The 17,350-nt window shown below is 39.4% G+C and overlaps 1 protein-coding gene across 2 annotated transcripts in view; it reads right to left on the bottom strand.

Annotated features, from left to right (window-relative positions):
• Positions 1 to 13,371: 13,371 nt before the first annotated feature.
• AMPD1 (adenosine monophosphate deaminase 1) overlaps positions 13,372 to 17,350 on the bottom strand; it is a 20,533-nt gene continuing 16,554 nt past the window's right edge. Inside the window, exons 11-16 of one of the 2 annotated variants that reach the window (XM_007462484.1) lie at positions 16,223 to 16,349; positions 15,871 to 16,034; positions 15,069 to 15,189; positions 14,228 to 14,401; positions 13,913 to 14,023; positions 13,372 to 13,551 (exon numbers count right to left, since the gene is read on the bottom strand). In XM_007462484.1, the coding sequence (XP_007462546.1) occupies positions 13,393 to 13,551; positions 13,913 to 14,023; positions 14,228 to 14,401; positions 15,069 to 15,189; positions 15,871 to 16,034; positions 16,223 to 16,349 (856 nt within the window). In that variant the 3' untranslated portion in view covers positions 13,372 to 13,392. The remainder of the gene's footprint in view (positions 13,552 to 13,912; positions 14,024 to 14,227; positions 14,402 to 15,068; positions 15,190 to 15,870; positions 16,035 to 16,222; positions 16,350 to 17,350) is intronic. The other variant, XM_007462485.1, reaches the window with a different exon arrangement.

The following is a 17,350-nucleotide window of genomic DNA, read 5'->3' on the forward strand; positions in this document are numbered from 1 at the left end:
CCCATCTACTTGAGGACAAAATTTTTAAGAGCTGCTCAACAATGAGCTGGGTAATTAATAGATTAATGGAAGTACACTCAATTGAAGTTGGAAACATGATTCATAGAGGGTCTGGCCTACCTACGTGATTCTTCATCTGTCTCCTAAAGCTGGGCACAAGAGTGAACAAAGTAAACTGGAGCCAAAGATAGGAAAACTAGTAATTACCTCCAGCAGGGGGAATGCCTTGCTTCTTTTGCACAACAGAGATCAGTGGAGCAAAGGAACCTAGTGATATGAGGAGAGCAAAACTGAAGTCTAGGGCACTGGGTAAAGGAAAGGCATGTTTGTGGGGAGAAACTGGGTTCGAGGGAAGCAATAAACACAAGGAAAGTAGGCACACATAATGTTAATAGGGAAGGAGACAGAGTGAGCAATCATAATCGTTTGCAGGACGAATGGAGAATCAGAGGGATCATTTAAGAGCAGTAGCAGCAGTAGTATAGGTTGGTATGGTTTTTTAGAATACACACGCACACACACACACAATCCCTAAGGGTTTGAGCCTGCTTAGTGGGAGAAAAGATTCGCCTATCGAATCAAATCCTCTTTCTCTTGCACTGTAGGCCAATGCTTCCTAAACCCTTCTGACCAAAACCCATGGTAAGAAATACATTTGATTCACAGTACACACACACACACACACAAATGAAACAGAAGTTTCACAAAACAATAATTAACCTTACTACATATGATAAAGTAAAACATCAAATTAACATCAAATATTTGGTCATTATTTAAATACATTTAAAATTCTAAAATTAATACATAATATAAATATTAAAATTAGAGAAGAGTCAGTGTAATGCAATGAGTGACCTTTCCTGTTCATAAATTAATTCCAGTCTGGAACACAATGTTATGTACTTATTAGTACGTACTTATTAGGTTCACTATAGAGTCTTGCACTCTTCTGCTTTATATTGGGTCAGGGTTGAAAACCCTAGATGTGACAATAAGTTGTTGTGAATGGTAAAAATAGTACTATACGCATTCTACTTAGTAATGGAAATTCTTTGGTCTTAATACAAAATGATGGTTAGCAATATCACTCATAATCACTTCAGAGTAAATTAAGAACTAAGCTGTAAGAATTCATTTTCTTCTTGGAATCCATATTGAACGCAGTTATTGATGCAGGGCAAATGGATCTTTTAGCTAAATGTTTTTCTTTAATGTTTTAAACTTCCCCTCAGGAAAATAATAATTGAAAGTTTGGAGACAGAGAAATGAGATTTTACAATATCTCTACATTTTATTTTGTTCAAATTTTCTTTAATGATAATGCTCTCTTCCAGATTTAGCAACATGTTTGAAAGAGTAAAAGAGTACAAGTATTACTTTTGCCACAACAATGTTCTGGAACCCTTAGACATATAGCTTCAAATTTAGTTCACTAGGTTGCCAAAAATATCAGTTAAATATGCAAATTTTGCTATTCAAAAGTACTGGAAAACACCTGCCAAACGAGAATGTTTTTCAACTGGAAAAATTCTAGATTCGCACAAGCTGCTTAGCTCTTTACCTCTCAACAATTATCAAACTCTGCTGTGACATAGTAAATGGGTATGATTAGCTCTGAATAAAACATTTTCTAAAACTTGGCTACTCAGCAAGTCTCCTTCATAATAATTAATAACTTTCAATATTTTTCAACACATCCAAGAGATTCAGAGGGTTTTCAGCACTTACCAAAGCTTTGTATACGTAAAACAGTGATTCCAAAGAGCACTCTAAGCCCTTAGAACAAATGGGACAGAAAGAGAGCCCAGCAATGACCTGCTGGGCAGTGTGCTCATTCATGCCCAGCCTACTGCTTCTGCTGGAGGGAAAGCTTCAAGGGGACCAGTAGTCCGGCTGCCCTGGACATTCAGAAGAAAGCAGGAGGATGCCTGCACTGTAAGTTGTGCTGTTTTGACTAGTGTCTGTATGTCCATCTCTGTCTCTGTCTGTCTCTCTGTCTCTGTCTGTGTCCGTCTCTCTGTCTCTGTCATTCTCCCTCTCTCCCTCCCTCTGCTTGAGTGTTGGAAGGGTGCTTTGAGGAAATACTCAATAAAACATAAGTGTGGACCTTTGGGGGGAAAAAAGCACTATTATCAGTAGCTTCAAACAATGTTTAAAATAACTCCTCTATGTTTTCTAATCACATTTGCTATTCCACTACTTACAATTACTTCAAAAATTTTTCCCAGTTTAACTTACGAGGATCAACAATTCCTTTTCTGTAAATATGACCATACAGTTGGAGCTAAATTTAAACAACACAAGAAAATCTTCCTTACTAATTACCTTGCTACCATATGTGACAAACTTAAGTCAGTGATCCCAACAATTTGGACTGTGAAGTCTGCATCAAACAGTAGCCACCTTATAAGCACTGTTGAAATGTCCCATAATGATACAGAATAGAGGTATGTCAACACGAAGAGGCGCAATTTTCAATTTTCCACTTACTAATCACCAAACGTCATAAACATAACACCCATGCATTCTAGACAAATACTTTTTTCAAGAAATATGTAGCCATTTTTCTCTTATGCCACTGATATGCAACAAAATAAAACAATAATGCATCTTTCTCAGGAATGGTCCTTAAATAAAAGGGAAATTGAGATAATTTTATATTCTTTTCTTTCTTTGAAAAAATATATATATTTTAAAATTTTATTTATTTTTGGCTGCGTTGGGTCTTCGTTGCTGCGTGCGGGCTTTCTCTAGTTGCAGCAAGCGGGGGCTACTCTTTGTTGCGGTGCGCGGGCTTCTCATTGCAGTGGCTCCTCTTGTTGCAGAGCCTGGGCTCTAGGCGCACAGGCTTCAGTAGTTGCGGCTCGTGGGCTCTTGAGCACAGGCTCAGTAGTCGTGGCGCATGGGCTTAGTTGCTCTGCGGCATGTGGGATCTTCCCAGACCAGAGATTGAACCCGTGTCCCCTGCACTGGCAGGCGGATTCTTAATCACTGCACCACCAGGGAAGTCCTCTTTGAAAATATTTTAAGAGGCTTATTGAAAAGTCCAGTATACTGTTTCCAAGAATCTTTTCACTTTTAAAGATTTTAACTTTCATTTGCAACATTAATACAAATATGTGTCACTTTAGTCAGGTTTTGCACATTTGATAAACCCATTTTTAAAATAATCTTCATTAAAGTCTTACACTTTTCCTCAAGTCACCATTTCCTCAACATTTTTGTACTTCTAGATGCAGCTATTGAACATGCCTCTGTATTTTTTTTTACTACATGCTTTCTTCTCCTAATAATTAAACAGTACGTTTAAAGGGTATATTGATCTCGTTTCTTTTTAAATAACAATTATCACTGAACTCTTAAAAACATCACACTTGAAGAATGCATTTAAAGTTAAAAAATAAAACCTAGTTAGATAGCGTCTCACCATTTTTACCAACCATTCTGCTCAACCTTGAATTATGTTAATATAAATTAACTGTGCAATAACCATTGCATTACAGTCATCACCAAACTGACCATCACTCTAATTCACATAATGCTGCTCTTTTGTTCCATGTTACCCCTTACAGTTTAAGTAGGAACCAGGGAAAAGGTGATTTTGCGGTAAATACTGTTGTAAAGCAGGCTGTGTCATTTCCTCCCAGCAGGCCCTAACATCATCAGCCTTAACAGACTCTTATTTAATCAGAGTATCAGAGAATACAGATAAATATTTAAATACAAAATTATGCTTCATATTGCTAAGTAACCAACTCAAAAACATCCTAGACAGCCAGAGTTTTTTGTTTTTTTAACTCGAATGGAAAAAAAGAGAGAAAGAAAAAAAAAATCACATATCTTTTAAGTAGCACCAAGAACAAATCTCACACACACCTCCATCTGTCCTATATCTTAACATCCACACAGAAAAAAATCCACAAATATGCCACTTCTATGAATTTAAACTTCGAAGAAAAACTAATAATTGTCCTCCATGCCCCCTGCTGTAAACATTTATCTCTGTTATGAAAACCATAAAAGTCAGAATTCTAACTTAAAGAAATAGAGCACAAATATTACTTATAACTGATATAAATGGATTAATACTGACTGAACTGAATGTTAAAATTATGTTTTCAGGCTGCTAACCAGGAATCTAAGATTTATAAGCAAAAAAGTATCATAAATTTCCTCCTCAAACATATAAGATGCAAGAGAAACATCTGGGATGGCTAGATGTGAAAAAGTTAAGTACTTTAAATTTCTTCCTCTTATCTCACCATTATTTAATCCTTCAATCTTATAACCTGCTATAATGCCCCTGAAGTGAAGAAAAACTTCATGTTTCCTTTTCTTTAGGATAAAAATTATTCACGCAGTTCAAAGAGGAAAAAGATAAAAGATTCCATCCTGCCCAACCCTCTGGGAACCAGTGCAGGACACTCCTTCCAGTTTTGGTCTTTTATTCCACCTAGCTTTCAATGTCCCCACTTTCGCTGAGGCAAAAAGATTGCTGTTTAACTGGTTCAGTAAGGAATACTGAATGTTGAAAAATATTTTCAAACATATTTTTGATTCTGACACTGTACAAGTTAATCTATTTCTCTGTATCTCGGGTTCCAAACTAATGAAGGGAATGTATTCTAATTACTCTATATGAGAAATAGAGTATGAATGAAAAAGTTTTCAGATGTTTTAAGAAAGGTACTAGAATTTGGAAGCAGGAGGTATAACTTTGAAGAACCATTTTATAAAAACTAAACAAATCCAAGTACTTCAAAGAATACCCCTTAGAGGGTCAGCAGACTATGGTCTACCTGTGGGTCAAATGTGACCCAACATCTGTTTTTGGCCTCTGAGAATTTTACATTTTTAAATGGTTGAAAAAATAATCAAATAACCACATTTTGTGACATGTGAAAATGCTATGAAATCCAAAGTTAAATGTCCATAAATAAACTTTAACTGGACCTCAGTCCATACTCATTCATTTAAGTATTGTCTATGGCTCTTTTTTGGCAGAATTGGGTAGTTATGACAGACTGTATGGCTCACAAAGTCTAAAATATTTACTATCTAGCGCTTCAGAGAGAAAGTTTTCCACTCCATGCCTTAGAAGATCATACACTTATTCTAATGATACTACAAATTAGGAAAATATTTTTGAAACTGCTTGTTTGAAAATGCCTTCAAAGCCGTAACACTTTCTTTTGAATCTCCTCAGTGGTGACAAACCTTCACCCTTTGAAGATGAAAATGAATTTTGGAAATGGCTAAGCCATTTGGAGCCAAGACTGAATAAGTTGGTTATCAAGATGAATCAACCATTTATTGATAATCTAAATATATGGGAGGCTTTTTTTTTTTTAAGCACTATCTCTGACTTCTAAGAGCTAACAACCAAGTGAGGGGAGAGTCATATGCTTTCTTAACTTTGATTCAAGGTAAACAGGCTCTACAGACAGTCCCCAACTTATGATGGCTCCAGTTAAAATTTTCTGACTTTACGATGGTACCAAAGTAATACGCATTCAGTAGAAACTGTATTTTGAATTTTCATCTTTTCCTGGGCTAGTGATATGCAGTATGATACTCACGATGTTGGGCAGCGGCAGAGAGCCGCAGCTCCCAGTAAGCCACAGGATCATGAGGGTGAAAATGCGATACACTTACAACCATTCTGTACATACAACCATTCTGTTTTCCATATACAGTACAGTATTCAATAAATTATATGAGATAATACACTGTATTATAAAATAGGCTTTGTGTTAGATGATTTTGCCTAACTGGGGGCTAATATAAGTGTTCTGAGCACATTTAAGATAGGCTAGGCTAAGCTACAATGTTTGGTAGGTCAGATGTACTAAATGCATTTTCAACTTATGATATTTTCACCTTATTATGGGTTTTTCAGAATGTAACCCCATGGTAAGTTGAGGAAGATCTGATAAAAGCCCATTGTAAAATAAAGTGTTGACTATCTCATGTAATTTATTGAATACTGTACTGAAAGTGAAAAACAGAATGGTCCTATGTGTACGGAATGGTTATAAGTGTATCGGCTGCTTATCCTTGTATCAGTAATCATGTGGCTGGCTGGGAGGTTGACTCCTTGCCTCTGCCCAGCATTAGGAGAGAGCATCACACCGCATACTGCTAGCCCAGGAAAAGATCAAAATTCAAAATTGGAAGTACAGTTTCTACTGAGTACGTACCAATTTGGCACCATTGTAAAGTCCAAAAATCAGAAGCAGAACCATCTTAAGTTGGGGCCCGTCTATTATAAGCATGGAACTAGAAAGTACAGAGGAGGAAAAAGAATCCTATAATAAAGCCAGAAGATCTACTTTCTTGATTGGCTGTGAATTTGCTATAAAGTATTTGTTTTTAGTTTTTTACAAAGAGGTATTCCAGTAATAGTTTGGGCAATACACTTTGGGAATAAATGAGTGACTCCCAGTGAAATTTTAAAAGAACAGGATTCATTTGGATGTAAAAGCTGTTTAATCTTCAATTAAAACCCATTTAATTTCTTTATAATCACAATTAATAAGAAAATTAGTATAAATGAATCCCTTCTATTCATACAAAGCAAATAATTTATCCTTGGCCCTCTTCTCGTCTAATTCCTTGTCTTCTCCCCAAACAATTTCATCTGCTCTTATGGCTTCAATTTCCACTTACTGGCTAACTCCGAAATCTGAATCCCCAATCTCAGCCTCTCTTCTGGGCTCTGGATCCTCTCTTGACACCTCTATCTGAATGCTCCATAGACACTTCCAACTCACCATGTTCAAAACTGAAACAATTATCTTCCCCTCACATTAAAAATTAAATCAAGTTCCTCTATCCACAGTTTCCGAAGCTGAGAAACTAAGTTTTTACTTTTCTGTTCACCTTCAAAGCCAATCACTTTTTAAGCCTTGTAATACCATCTGTCCTCTCTTCATCTCTATTACTATTTTCCTACTCCAGGCCCTTATCCACTCTTATCTGGGCTATTTCAATAGCAACAGCCTTCTAACTTATCTCTCTACCTTTTGCCTCTCCATCCAATCCAGCTGCTATACCATACCACCACCATGTTATCTTTCCTAATTACTTAAAGTCCTTGCTGGCTCTCCACTGTCTTTAGAATCAAGTCCAAAGTCCTCAGCATGATAAACAGGTTCTTCACCAAATGGCACCGCTGACTTCTTTTTTCTCTTTCTCTGAGTCATAACTTTTTACTTGCATAAATCTGTATGTTGTTTTATAGTATATCCTGTACTTCAAAGTATTAAAACTACCTTTAACCCCATATTCTAAAGTGAAAGATTATGCCAAACTGGGCAAATCTTCATTATTTCAAATGATAGGCACTGAAATCCCACACTTACCTTATTTCTAGAAATTTCAGTGATCCTAACGTGACTGGCAACCAAGCTCTGCAATTTTATTTTTTTCAGCTTATTTCCAGGCACCACCTTCTTTAGCCCAACCCCTCATCTCTATACACTCTGACTTTTAGTGACAATGTGGACTACAACACATTCCTCAAACATACCATATACTTTCACATAATATTCCTGGTTTTCATCCATATCTTCTGTTCCCTTCCCCAACTCAGCAAACACCTATTCATCCTTTAAAGCCAAATTCAAATATGGTATCTTCTCACTAATCCTCCTCCCTACCATATACAGAATTATCTTCCCTCATCAATGGTCCCATTAACTCTATAACTATATCTCTGCTATAACTCTTATCACACTGAAATTGTAGGGACTTATTTACATGTCTAGTTATAAGCATCTTGAAGGCAGAGAAACATTTTCTTTTCTTGAATCTAACTTTAACTTATGGTCTGAGAACAAACATTTTAAACTTCTTATTAAAAAATAATCACCTCTTATAGTATTAAGATAATGCCATAATTGTAGTAACTGAGTGACTGGGCTTAGAAACGAAAAGAATCCCACATCATTCACCAGGAAAAAAAAATTCTCCTATATATAAAGTATAATTAAATTGTAGCTTGGATATGCCTTCATCTACTCCTTGCAATACCAGTTTCTTTCTCTCTCTCTTTCTTTCCTTCTTTTTGAAGAAGTCCTTTACAGAACTTTCTTTTAAATGCTTGTTGGATTTCATTTGTATCTCACTCACAGAATTTTACACTCAATATAATGAAGAGGTTAAGATCAGGATTTCTGGAGCCCAACTGTCTGGTTTGAGTCCTACCTAGCTCTGGCACCTAGGCTGTTTGATATGGGAAAGTTATTCAACCTTTTTGTTTCTCAATGAGGAGGTCATAATAATAACACCCCTCAAGATGCTGTTGTAAGGATTAAATAAGATAATGCATGTAAAAAATTTAGAGCACTGCCTGGCCCAAAGAAGGTCCCAATAAATGCTGGTTGATGTTATTGTTAACATCAGTTTTAAAAACAGCTTATGTTAGCCCACTCGGTAAAGTGTAATCTCCTAGATGGAAGGAATTATATCCTGCCCATACATGAATATAATATAAGTGTTAAAACTGTGCCTTGGACTGTATTAGGTGCTCAATAAATAACGTGAATATAAGGCTTCAGTCCTCCAAGATCAACAAATTATAAATCACAGCAAAATTTATATGTGGAGTACATGTTTGAAACTGGTGTTTCAAAGCATCCATCTTGCACTGAGCTGTTGAAACATGTAAAACTGTTAAAGCAACACAAAAATTACATTCACTAGAAACTTTCTCTCTACTCCTCCATTTAATTTGATCTTGGTATCCAGTGGTCTAAAATTCTTGTCTATAATGTACGACTTACTACAGATCATTTAAAACGTAATTTTCAGCTTTAGAAAAGTGCTTATTGTCGCATCAGAAAAATTAACATTCTTCCTTTATATTTGCATTATTTTAAAACTCTATTGCCACACTCAACACAAAAAAACTAATGAAAAGCCAAGAGACACAATTACTACATTTCCTGGTTTCTGCCTGGGAACCGACTTCAGAACACGCCTATAAGTATCCCTAGTCAAAGTCTGCTGGTTGCAAACTACCACTCTTTTTTCATTTCTGCTCTCGCACCACAACACCTCACACACACCCCCACAGAAAATAATGCACATGTCTATAATAAAGGCTGTATCCCCAAAATGCGGCTATATATTAATTTTGTTTTGGAGGACTTAAATCTTACAAAAGCAAATACAAGTCTGATTTGAAACAATACTCCCAGCTTACTTTACCAGGTAACTTAAACTACAACTATTTACCTAAAGCAAAGACATAGATTGATTGCTACCAAACTTCTTGGTAAACGATCAGTAATAGTGTATCGATAATATATGCTATTCTAGAAAAATTCATTAATCAGTTAAAAATGGACCACACTTCCAACAATGGTGATTTGTGGGAAATGAGCTTAAGCAATTTATTTACACAGAATACGAAGATGTAGGACTTGATCTAAAACACTGTAGGTGAATCACTAGCTTTAGGGTAAAGGTTTACAACGTGCCTACTATGTGCCTGGCACTTAGTAGCTGTTTTACAGAATATGCAATACCTAACACTTATAGAATACTCTCACATATCTCATTTGACCCTCAGAATACCCCCAGGCATGCATGAGCATCTCGATTTTACAGCTAAGGAAAAGTAGGCCCAGAAAAGTCGACCTGACCGAGGCATCACATCTGGTATGTGGGTCCTGGCCGAGGCTCCAGCCCCTGACTCATATTCTGATCATCTTCTGCCACACTAATTAGAAGCTCTTAGATGTTCCAATGCCAGATTTTTAAATCAAAATCCTACTTGACAACTTTCACTACTGTGCTCGTCAGATTCTGTTAAGAATCAAAGCACAAAAAAACAAAAATGTAAAGTCCGTCGTCTCAGCCTGTCGACGTTCAAGCGCCGCGGCTAATCCTGGAGAGAGCCCCGCGTTTCTTCCTGGATGCGGGCCGCTCCCTGCCTCTACCTCAGGACTGTCGAGCGTCCCCTAGAGCCACCTGGACGACGGTCCCCGCGCCCCGAGGGGAGCGGCGAGAAGACCCTCAGCCAGGCTCCGCCACAACCTCCGAGGCCGACGAGCGGGCGCCCAACGCGCGGCGTCCGCTGGGCGCCGGGCTGCACGCTCGGGCGTCCCTCCAGGCCGGGGAGGTGGCGAGAGAGCGTGGCCGGCGCCGACACCTCCGCCAGCCCGCTCCCGCGCTGCGGCCGGACGGCGCCCGACGCACCGTGGCCCCGCTCCCGACACCCGGCGTGCGACACCCTCCGCCGCGAGGGTCCGAAGCCCCTGCCTCACACCCCGCCCGGGTCTCCCTACCCCTACTTGCTCTCGTCCTCGATACCGCCTCCGCGGCTGGGCTCCGAGGCTCTCGTCCTCCGCGCAGAAGCACCCAGTCGGCTCGCTCCCACTCTGGGTGGGCTCCGTCCCGCCCCCACAGGCCCGGCCGCAGGCCCCGCCCCAGCAAAGTCCTGTTCTAATTGGTTCCTGTTCCCACCCCTCAGGTCGGGCCCGCCCCCGGCACCGCCAGGGGACCGTCCAGAGGGGAACCGCCCCCTCTGGAGTTCGGCGTAGGGGCCAGAATCTTGCCCAGGACCTTGGGCGCCGAAAGGGTGCGGCCCCAGCAGGCAGGCTACCGGCGCCACTGTCGTCCAGCCGAGGGCCTCTAGCCAAAGCTCCTTCGCCGTCGCCGTGCCTGCCGTCCGACAGGCCCCACGGCGAAGGACCAGAACTTTACACGAAGGTTGACTCCTCACAACCACCCGCGAGAGAAAGCCTAATCAAGGAATCCAAATGGCACCTCACTCAAAGAAACCATAGAATTGTCTCCTGCCACCGGGCTCAGTAGGCCTGGTGTCTCCAGTGAAAGAGCAGCACCATTTCTCGGGCTGAGCTCAAGGAGGAAACAAACATTTCTCCGGCAATTGCAGTACAGCGCCTACTTGAAACATACACAGATGCAAATGACGCTCCGGACACCTGAGGCTTGAAATCCCAGAGCAAGGGTGCCTTTGATACTCCCAGTGCCTGAGGTCGGCTCCCACGCCCTGTTGTGACACACATGCTTAAGCGCTACGCCTGCAACACACTCATACTCAGGTATGTGCATGGCGCAGTGCCTACTGCGAGCAGCAGCCCAGTTTCACTAAGGCTGCGAGTCAAGGATGATTTGAGCCTGTTTCCCAGGCACTTGCTAACCACCCCACCCTGCCTCTGCCTGCCCGACTCCACCCTACCTCACCCCACCCCCACCAGAACCTCTTGGATTTGGTGATCAAACTCTTCCCATATCTGTTCGCATAGAGGTACCAAAATAGAAGACGACCATAAAGAGCAGTGTCTGGTTACACATCACAGATGACTGTCACAAGCCAACGTAGCCAAAGCAATAACAGCTGCATATCCCAAACCACTGTGAAACCATGAGCCGTGGACAATGAAACAGGAAGTCTCTTCTATGATGGGGGGAGAAGAGGAATGACAAGACATATTTTTTTTGACAAGGCATATTTTTAATCATGTCTCAATGAGGAAATAAATTTGTAGTAAATTTTGAACACTGATCTTTATGGACTCCTCCCGCTCACCACCAAAAAAACCCTTATGTATTTAGAAAACTTCCCAAACGATTGTTTAAGATAAAATTTGGGGCTAGAATAGTGTGGCTTTGGAATTTCAAATTTATTTCAAAGTTCAAACTTTGAATTCCAGGAGATTATATGACAAAATGAGCAGATCGAATTCCAAGTACCAAATTGGAAACCAAATCTGCATGGATGTAATAAATGAATTAACATGTATGTATTCTACTGCCCTCTCATGGGTAAGATGGAGATATACATAATGGTAGTTCATGCCTTTTAAAATCTGAGAATAGAAAGTTTAATTTGGCAACTTATATTATTTTGATGACAAAGAGGCCAAGGTAAAATAAAATCAGGTTTTCCAAGGGACTTACAAATACTCAGCAAACAGAACTTCAACTTCAGAAACCAGGGAGAGCATTCTAACACCAGGGCTAGTACAAACATGCTGTTGGGATCACGCCTATGCTTATGGCTACCTGTATAGAATGTGGAAGCATGCAGGAAATTGCTTTTAATTTTTTTTTCCATTTGAAACGTCATTACTTTCTGAGCTGTTTCACAAAATGCTCTTTTTCACATTTATATCCACTCATGCTATAACTTCTTGCTGTGAATAACTTGAGAGTAGAAGTGAAATCTTATTCTTTATATCTTTCCTGCCTAGAATAGTACCTGGTACTTTAGATGTTTGATCAGTAATTGTTTATTGAATAAGTGGAATGAAGTATCAGCCCAACCACTAGATGGCAACACAACTGTATATGTATAGAAGTATGGTCTGGCTGATTGGATTGAATTCCACCTGACCTTGAGTAACAGGAATGTTTCTAAAAAGTTACACGTGTATCTTATTTTGGTAAGTGAAATCATTTAAAACGTACCACTACAGCTGACTATAACTTTATTGTCAATTATATCCTTAAAACTAAGAATCCTTTCATAAGATAAATTCTCCATAAGTATAATAACTCATAATTACAGATTTTCTATCTTGGGGTACACCTGTTCTGTTTTTGTCTAAGAAAGCCACCCTTCAGATGTATCCTGTCAAAAGGACTTTTCAGAAGTCTAAGTGCCTATAGCAAGTTTCATTCTATAAACCAAAAGCCTACATTCTCCCTATATCAAATCATTTGCTTGTTTTTGTTTTTGTTTTAAATATTTATTTATTTATTTGGCTGTGCTGGGTCTTAGTTGCAGCAAACAGGATATTTTAGTTGCGGCATGCAGGATCTAGTTCCTTGACCAAGGATTGCACCTGGGCCCCCTGCATTGGGAGTGCAGAGTCTTAACCACTGGACCACAAGGGAAGTCCCATCATTTGCTTGTATTTTTGCCCTGCCTTAATAACCGTTTTGCCTGGAAGTCATGGACACTCAAGAGTCAGAAAAACCCAGGTCCCCATTGCTACCTCTCACTAGGTGCATCCTTGTGCAACTGATTTTTTTTTAATCAAAGGTCATTTCTTTTTTTAATTAAGGTATAGTTGATGTACACTACTATATGTTACAGGTAGGTGTACAGCGGAGTGATTCATAATTTTTAAAGGTTATATTCCATTTACAGTTATTATAAAAAATTGGCTATATTTCCTGTGTTGTACAATTGTGCAGGTTATTAACTTCACCAACCTCAGTTTACTCATCTTCCCCAAAATGGAGGTAATAATACCTATAAAGTTGTGCAAAACATTAAATGAACTAATGTCAATGGAACAATATCTAATACAATCTTTGGCTTGTAGTAGGGATTCAATAACTGGTAACTATTGTTATTCACACTCTACAATGAAAATCTCACCCATATTATTATTTAGTTTGTTTGTTTTATTCTCCTGATTTAATGCCTTCAGCAATTAAATTAAGTTCATAACACCAGGTTTCGTAGCGATAGGCCATGCGGATTTGGGCCACATTTGTCTTTCGAATATCATTTCCAGTAGGACCTTCTTCAAGGTAATTGTCGCCCAGAAACTTTGCTTTCTCCTATAAGAGAAAAGGAAACAGAATGATTGTTGTCTCTTTTTACCCTGATATAGACAATAATTACATCCTCCACAAAGATTCCTTCCTTATGTTAGCCACGGGCAAGGGGAAAACAATAAACCATTAAAAGCACTCGTCCAGTACCTCAATGTGCACGGTCTGCTGAGAAATCAATTATATTTTATTTCCCTTGCCCAAAAAGCATGGCCAGAGAGACAGAATAATTTTTTCTAGTTCCTGTCCATAGTAATTGCACATGATTTGTGAAATAATTTTTCAACATGTTTCCCCAACTAATTTTTCAATATTCAAGTTGCCAAATTCTAAACTCAGAAGGACAGCCAGTCAAGGGCAGGTCTACCTCATGAGAAATTCCACTTTGCAGAACACTGTTTCTTGCCACTTCACACATATCACAGGTACTCAGCTTGAAGACTTGTGCAGCAATGGCATATTCTTCCATTAGGGGCTCCTTGGGTTATTTATTTAAATGAGGCCAAAAAAAAAGAAAAAAAAGAAGAAGGAGAAAGGAAGAAAAAGGAAGGCATTAAAAGAAATAACCCACATCCTTCACAAAAATAATAATGAAATATCTTGATTTGACTTTAAAATTCTGGGTGGTAAACAACATTTCAGCAAAAATATACTTGTATTGCTCAAAATTCCATATGTGTACCTTGGTGAAGTGGAATTGCATCGGGTCATCTGTAGACAGTGAGATCATTAGCCCTTTCTGGAGGAAATCTAAAAACGGATTTTTGGCATATTCTAGAAATAAGCTGTTGTTACTTAATGGCGACATAGCAATGGGAATCTGGGCTAAGAAAAACAAATACTGTAACACAGGACTCTGTAAAGGAAGAATGAAAAAAAAATTTTTTAATGTTGAAAAAGGGATACAAACTAGAAAAGTTAAAACCTCCTGGTTACCTCAAGTTTTACCTTTCAACAAAATTATCACCTATTCTTTAAATCCCCTTGTAAAGAAGAATAATAGTTTTTAAATGTAAATACTATTTAGAAGAAATTTATTGGGGATCAATTTTCAGAAGCATTGAGTCAAACTCAGTTGTTTGTGTTTTAATTGTCTAAGTTAGATGGCCCATCTTAGGCAAAAGACTTCACCTTGAAACATTTTTTTTTTCTACAAGAAAGTTCTGACTCACACCAGAGGCATTTTAAAACATGCTATAACATGAAATCTGGTGAAAACCAGTTTCAGGTAAGCCAAGCTGCCTCTGATTTATCCCTTGTCAGAGTTCTAAAATGCAAGTCAGGCGATCTGCATTAACTCCTCCCTGCCACCAACTATCCAGGTAATCTTGAGCAAGTAAGTTCCTTTACTTCGGACCTCTGTAAAATGAGATGCACTAAATAATCTCAAAAATCTTTTTTTGCTCTACTTTAATTTGATTCCAGTGTTGATAATGACTTGTGACAGAATGATAAGGGAAAAAAATGCTGTTCCTCTAGCTCCAGTATAAAAGTTGATATTGAGAAGAGAGCTTCCAACTCACCTTTTTTAAATTCAGGCCATGAGAGATATTATCTGCTGTCATGAATGCTGTCATGAGATGGGTGAGAGCTCCAGCTTCCCCACAGTGAGGTCGGAACAGAAACGTATTCATGCCTCGTTCCCTAGGGAGACGGAGCTACTATAGCAATCACAGGTGACTGACTGGGACCTGGCAACAATGCTGGGCATAGAGTGATTTATAAGAAAATCTGGTAGGAAACACCAGAACACTCTGCAAGGGAGTGGGGTATCCAAAGTATTCAGCAAAACTGACAATTCCAAATCATAATCTTAATTCTTCCCAAACACAGGCTTTTTGAAAAAAGAGACAACATAGGATATGAGGGTATGGAGGAAAGTTTTGATTACCTGAGCAGAAACATCTTCAGTTTCCACCCAAAGTTTACCAATATCACCATGTCGTTGTTTCTCCTACTCACACTTTAGTGGGGAAACATTTCCAGAAAACCCCATTATGATAGTCCTCTATTTATTCCTTACCCAGATATATCAAGAAGGGTAAAATGTATGGAATTTTATAGTAAATTGCACAGTGATTAGTGTAAATTCCTAAACTTCCAAAGAAAAGGAACTGTGAAAGTTACTGAAGGCTCCAAACTGTCCATTCCTGCCCCTAAATAAATAAAGAAACCGAAGAAAAAGACAAGGGAAAGAAATTTCTGCTCTGGGCCAGCTGGCAGCATCCCAGCAGCGTAGGCCCTCGACCACCTAGGGTGCCAATGTATGTGGAAAGAGGTGTGTTAAATAGATTCTCCTTCTAGCTCCAGTTCTCATCTACTTACTTTCTCAGGCTGTTGAGCACCATGATGTTTGCATACATATAGTAGGCATAGTAAGTGTAAGATGGATTCTTTTCCATGGCCCACTCCTGGGGCTTAGGGCTCTTGGAGGAGAACATGTGGCCACTGTGTTTGGATTCATCATCCACACTGTCGAAGCCAGTAATCTGTCAGGAAGAGTGAGCCACGTAACGGGTTCAGTCGGAAGGCAGGGTCCCGGCCCTCAGACAGACTTTCAGCTTCCAAAGGCAAGGACCAAATGTCAGAGATAATTAAGCATCAAGAATTAATCATGGTTAGGTAGGCGGGGCTGGTTCATGTGCAGCTGTAGGAAGGCCTTCAGGGCTATGCTTACATGCTTGAGGAAGACACTGAGCTCTGGGTGAGCCTGGGGGTTGATGGTGGCCTCAAACACTGGCATGAAAATATTCTCCAGCATCTTTCCAAAGTGTGGAAGGAAGTTCTTAGATCGGAACACATCACTAGAGGCAGGAATGAAGAGAATTTAGGAGGAAAAGCTTTTTTGGACTGATAGTTCAAAACAAAGGACCAAAGGCAAGCAAAGGACTAAACGCCATGTTCAGGAGAAGACCTAGTGTCTCCATCCTAGGTCCACTCTGGTACATTTTTCTTGGTTACCCATAAAGAAGGATTCAGTTTGGGTTTGGCATAGGAGGTATAAATTTCTTGCAGGACCACATGCCCCTATATCTTCTACAAATCCTCTGTGGTAAGAAAACTAAACGTTCACAGCTAAGTCCAGATAGAAAATGAAGAGTATGGGAACTCTGTCATGAAAGCTTCAATGATTTTTACGTGTGTGGTATCGTGAGCATGAAACAGTTATCAAGAACACCTCTGATATGTTGTGGCCCGGGGGCAATCTAACAAATTCTTATATATCACTCAATGTATGCCATCCACTCTTTTAAGTGGCCGGAAGTATTAGCTAATTTAATCCTCATAAAACACAATAAATTAGGTACCATTATGACCCCAGTCTAAAGATGATGAAACTCAGGCACAGAGAGGTCACGCAACTTGCCAAGGTCACACAGCTAGTAAGTGGTAGAGCCAGGATTCAAGCATAGCCAGTCCAGACCCAGGGCCCATGCTTCTAACCACCACACTCTAATGCCTTAATATCTCTTCCTTAATGATATTAGACAGGATGTTTTACTCCAGTCAAAAAGCTACTTTTTTTTTTTGGCTAAAGAGACAGGATAAAACTCTTGCGTTGTCACAGGGCACACACAGCATGGAGGTAGGTGGCCAGACAACATATAAACACTTAAGTTAGATAAAAGATCTATGATATGAACATCCCTGAGGGCAATGAGTAATTAGCAGGTGAAAATACCATTGATAAATACTCATTAATTACGGAGAACTTGAGCACTTGTAGATGAGACAATCGGCAGACAGTGGTAGAGGTTCTGATACAAGAAAGGTACACCCCAGTACAGATGCGCATGGGAAAGAG

The sequence above is a fragment of the Lipotes vexillifer genome, unplaced genomic scaffold (assembly GCF_000442215.2).
Source record: "Lipotes vexillifer unplaced genomic scaffold, Lipotes_vexillifer_v1.1 scaffold1029, whole genome shotgun sequence".
In the NCBI taxonomy this organism is placed as follows: domain Eukaryota; kingdom Metazoa; phylum Chordata; class Mammalia; order Artiodactyla; family Lipotidae; genus Lipotes; species Lipotes vexillifer.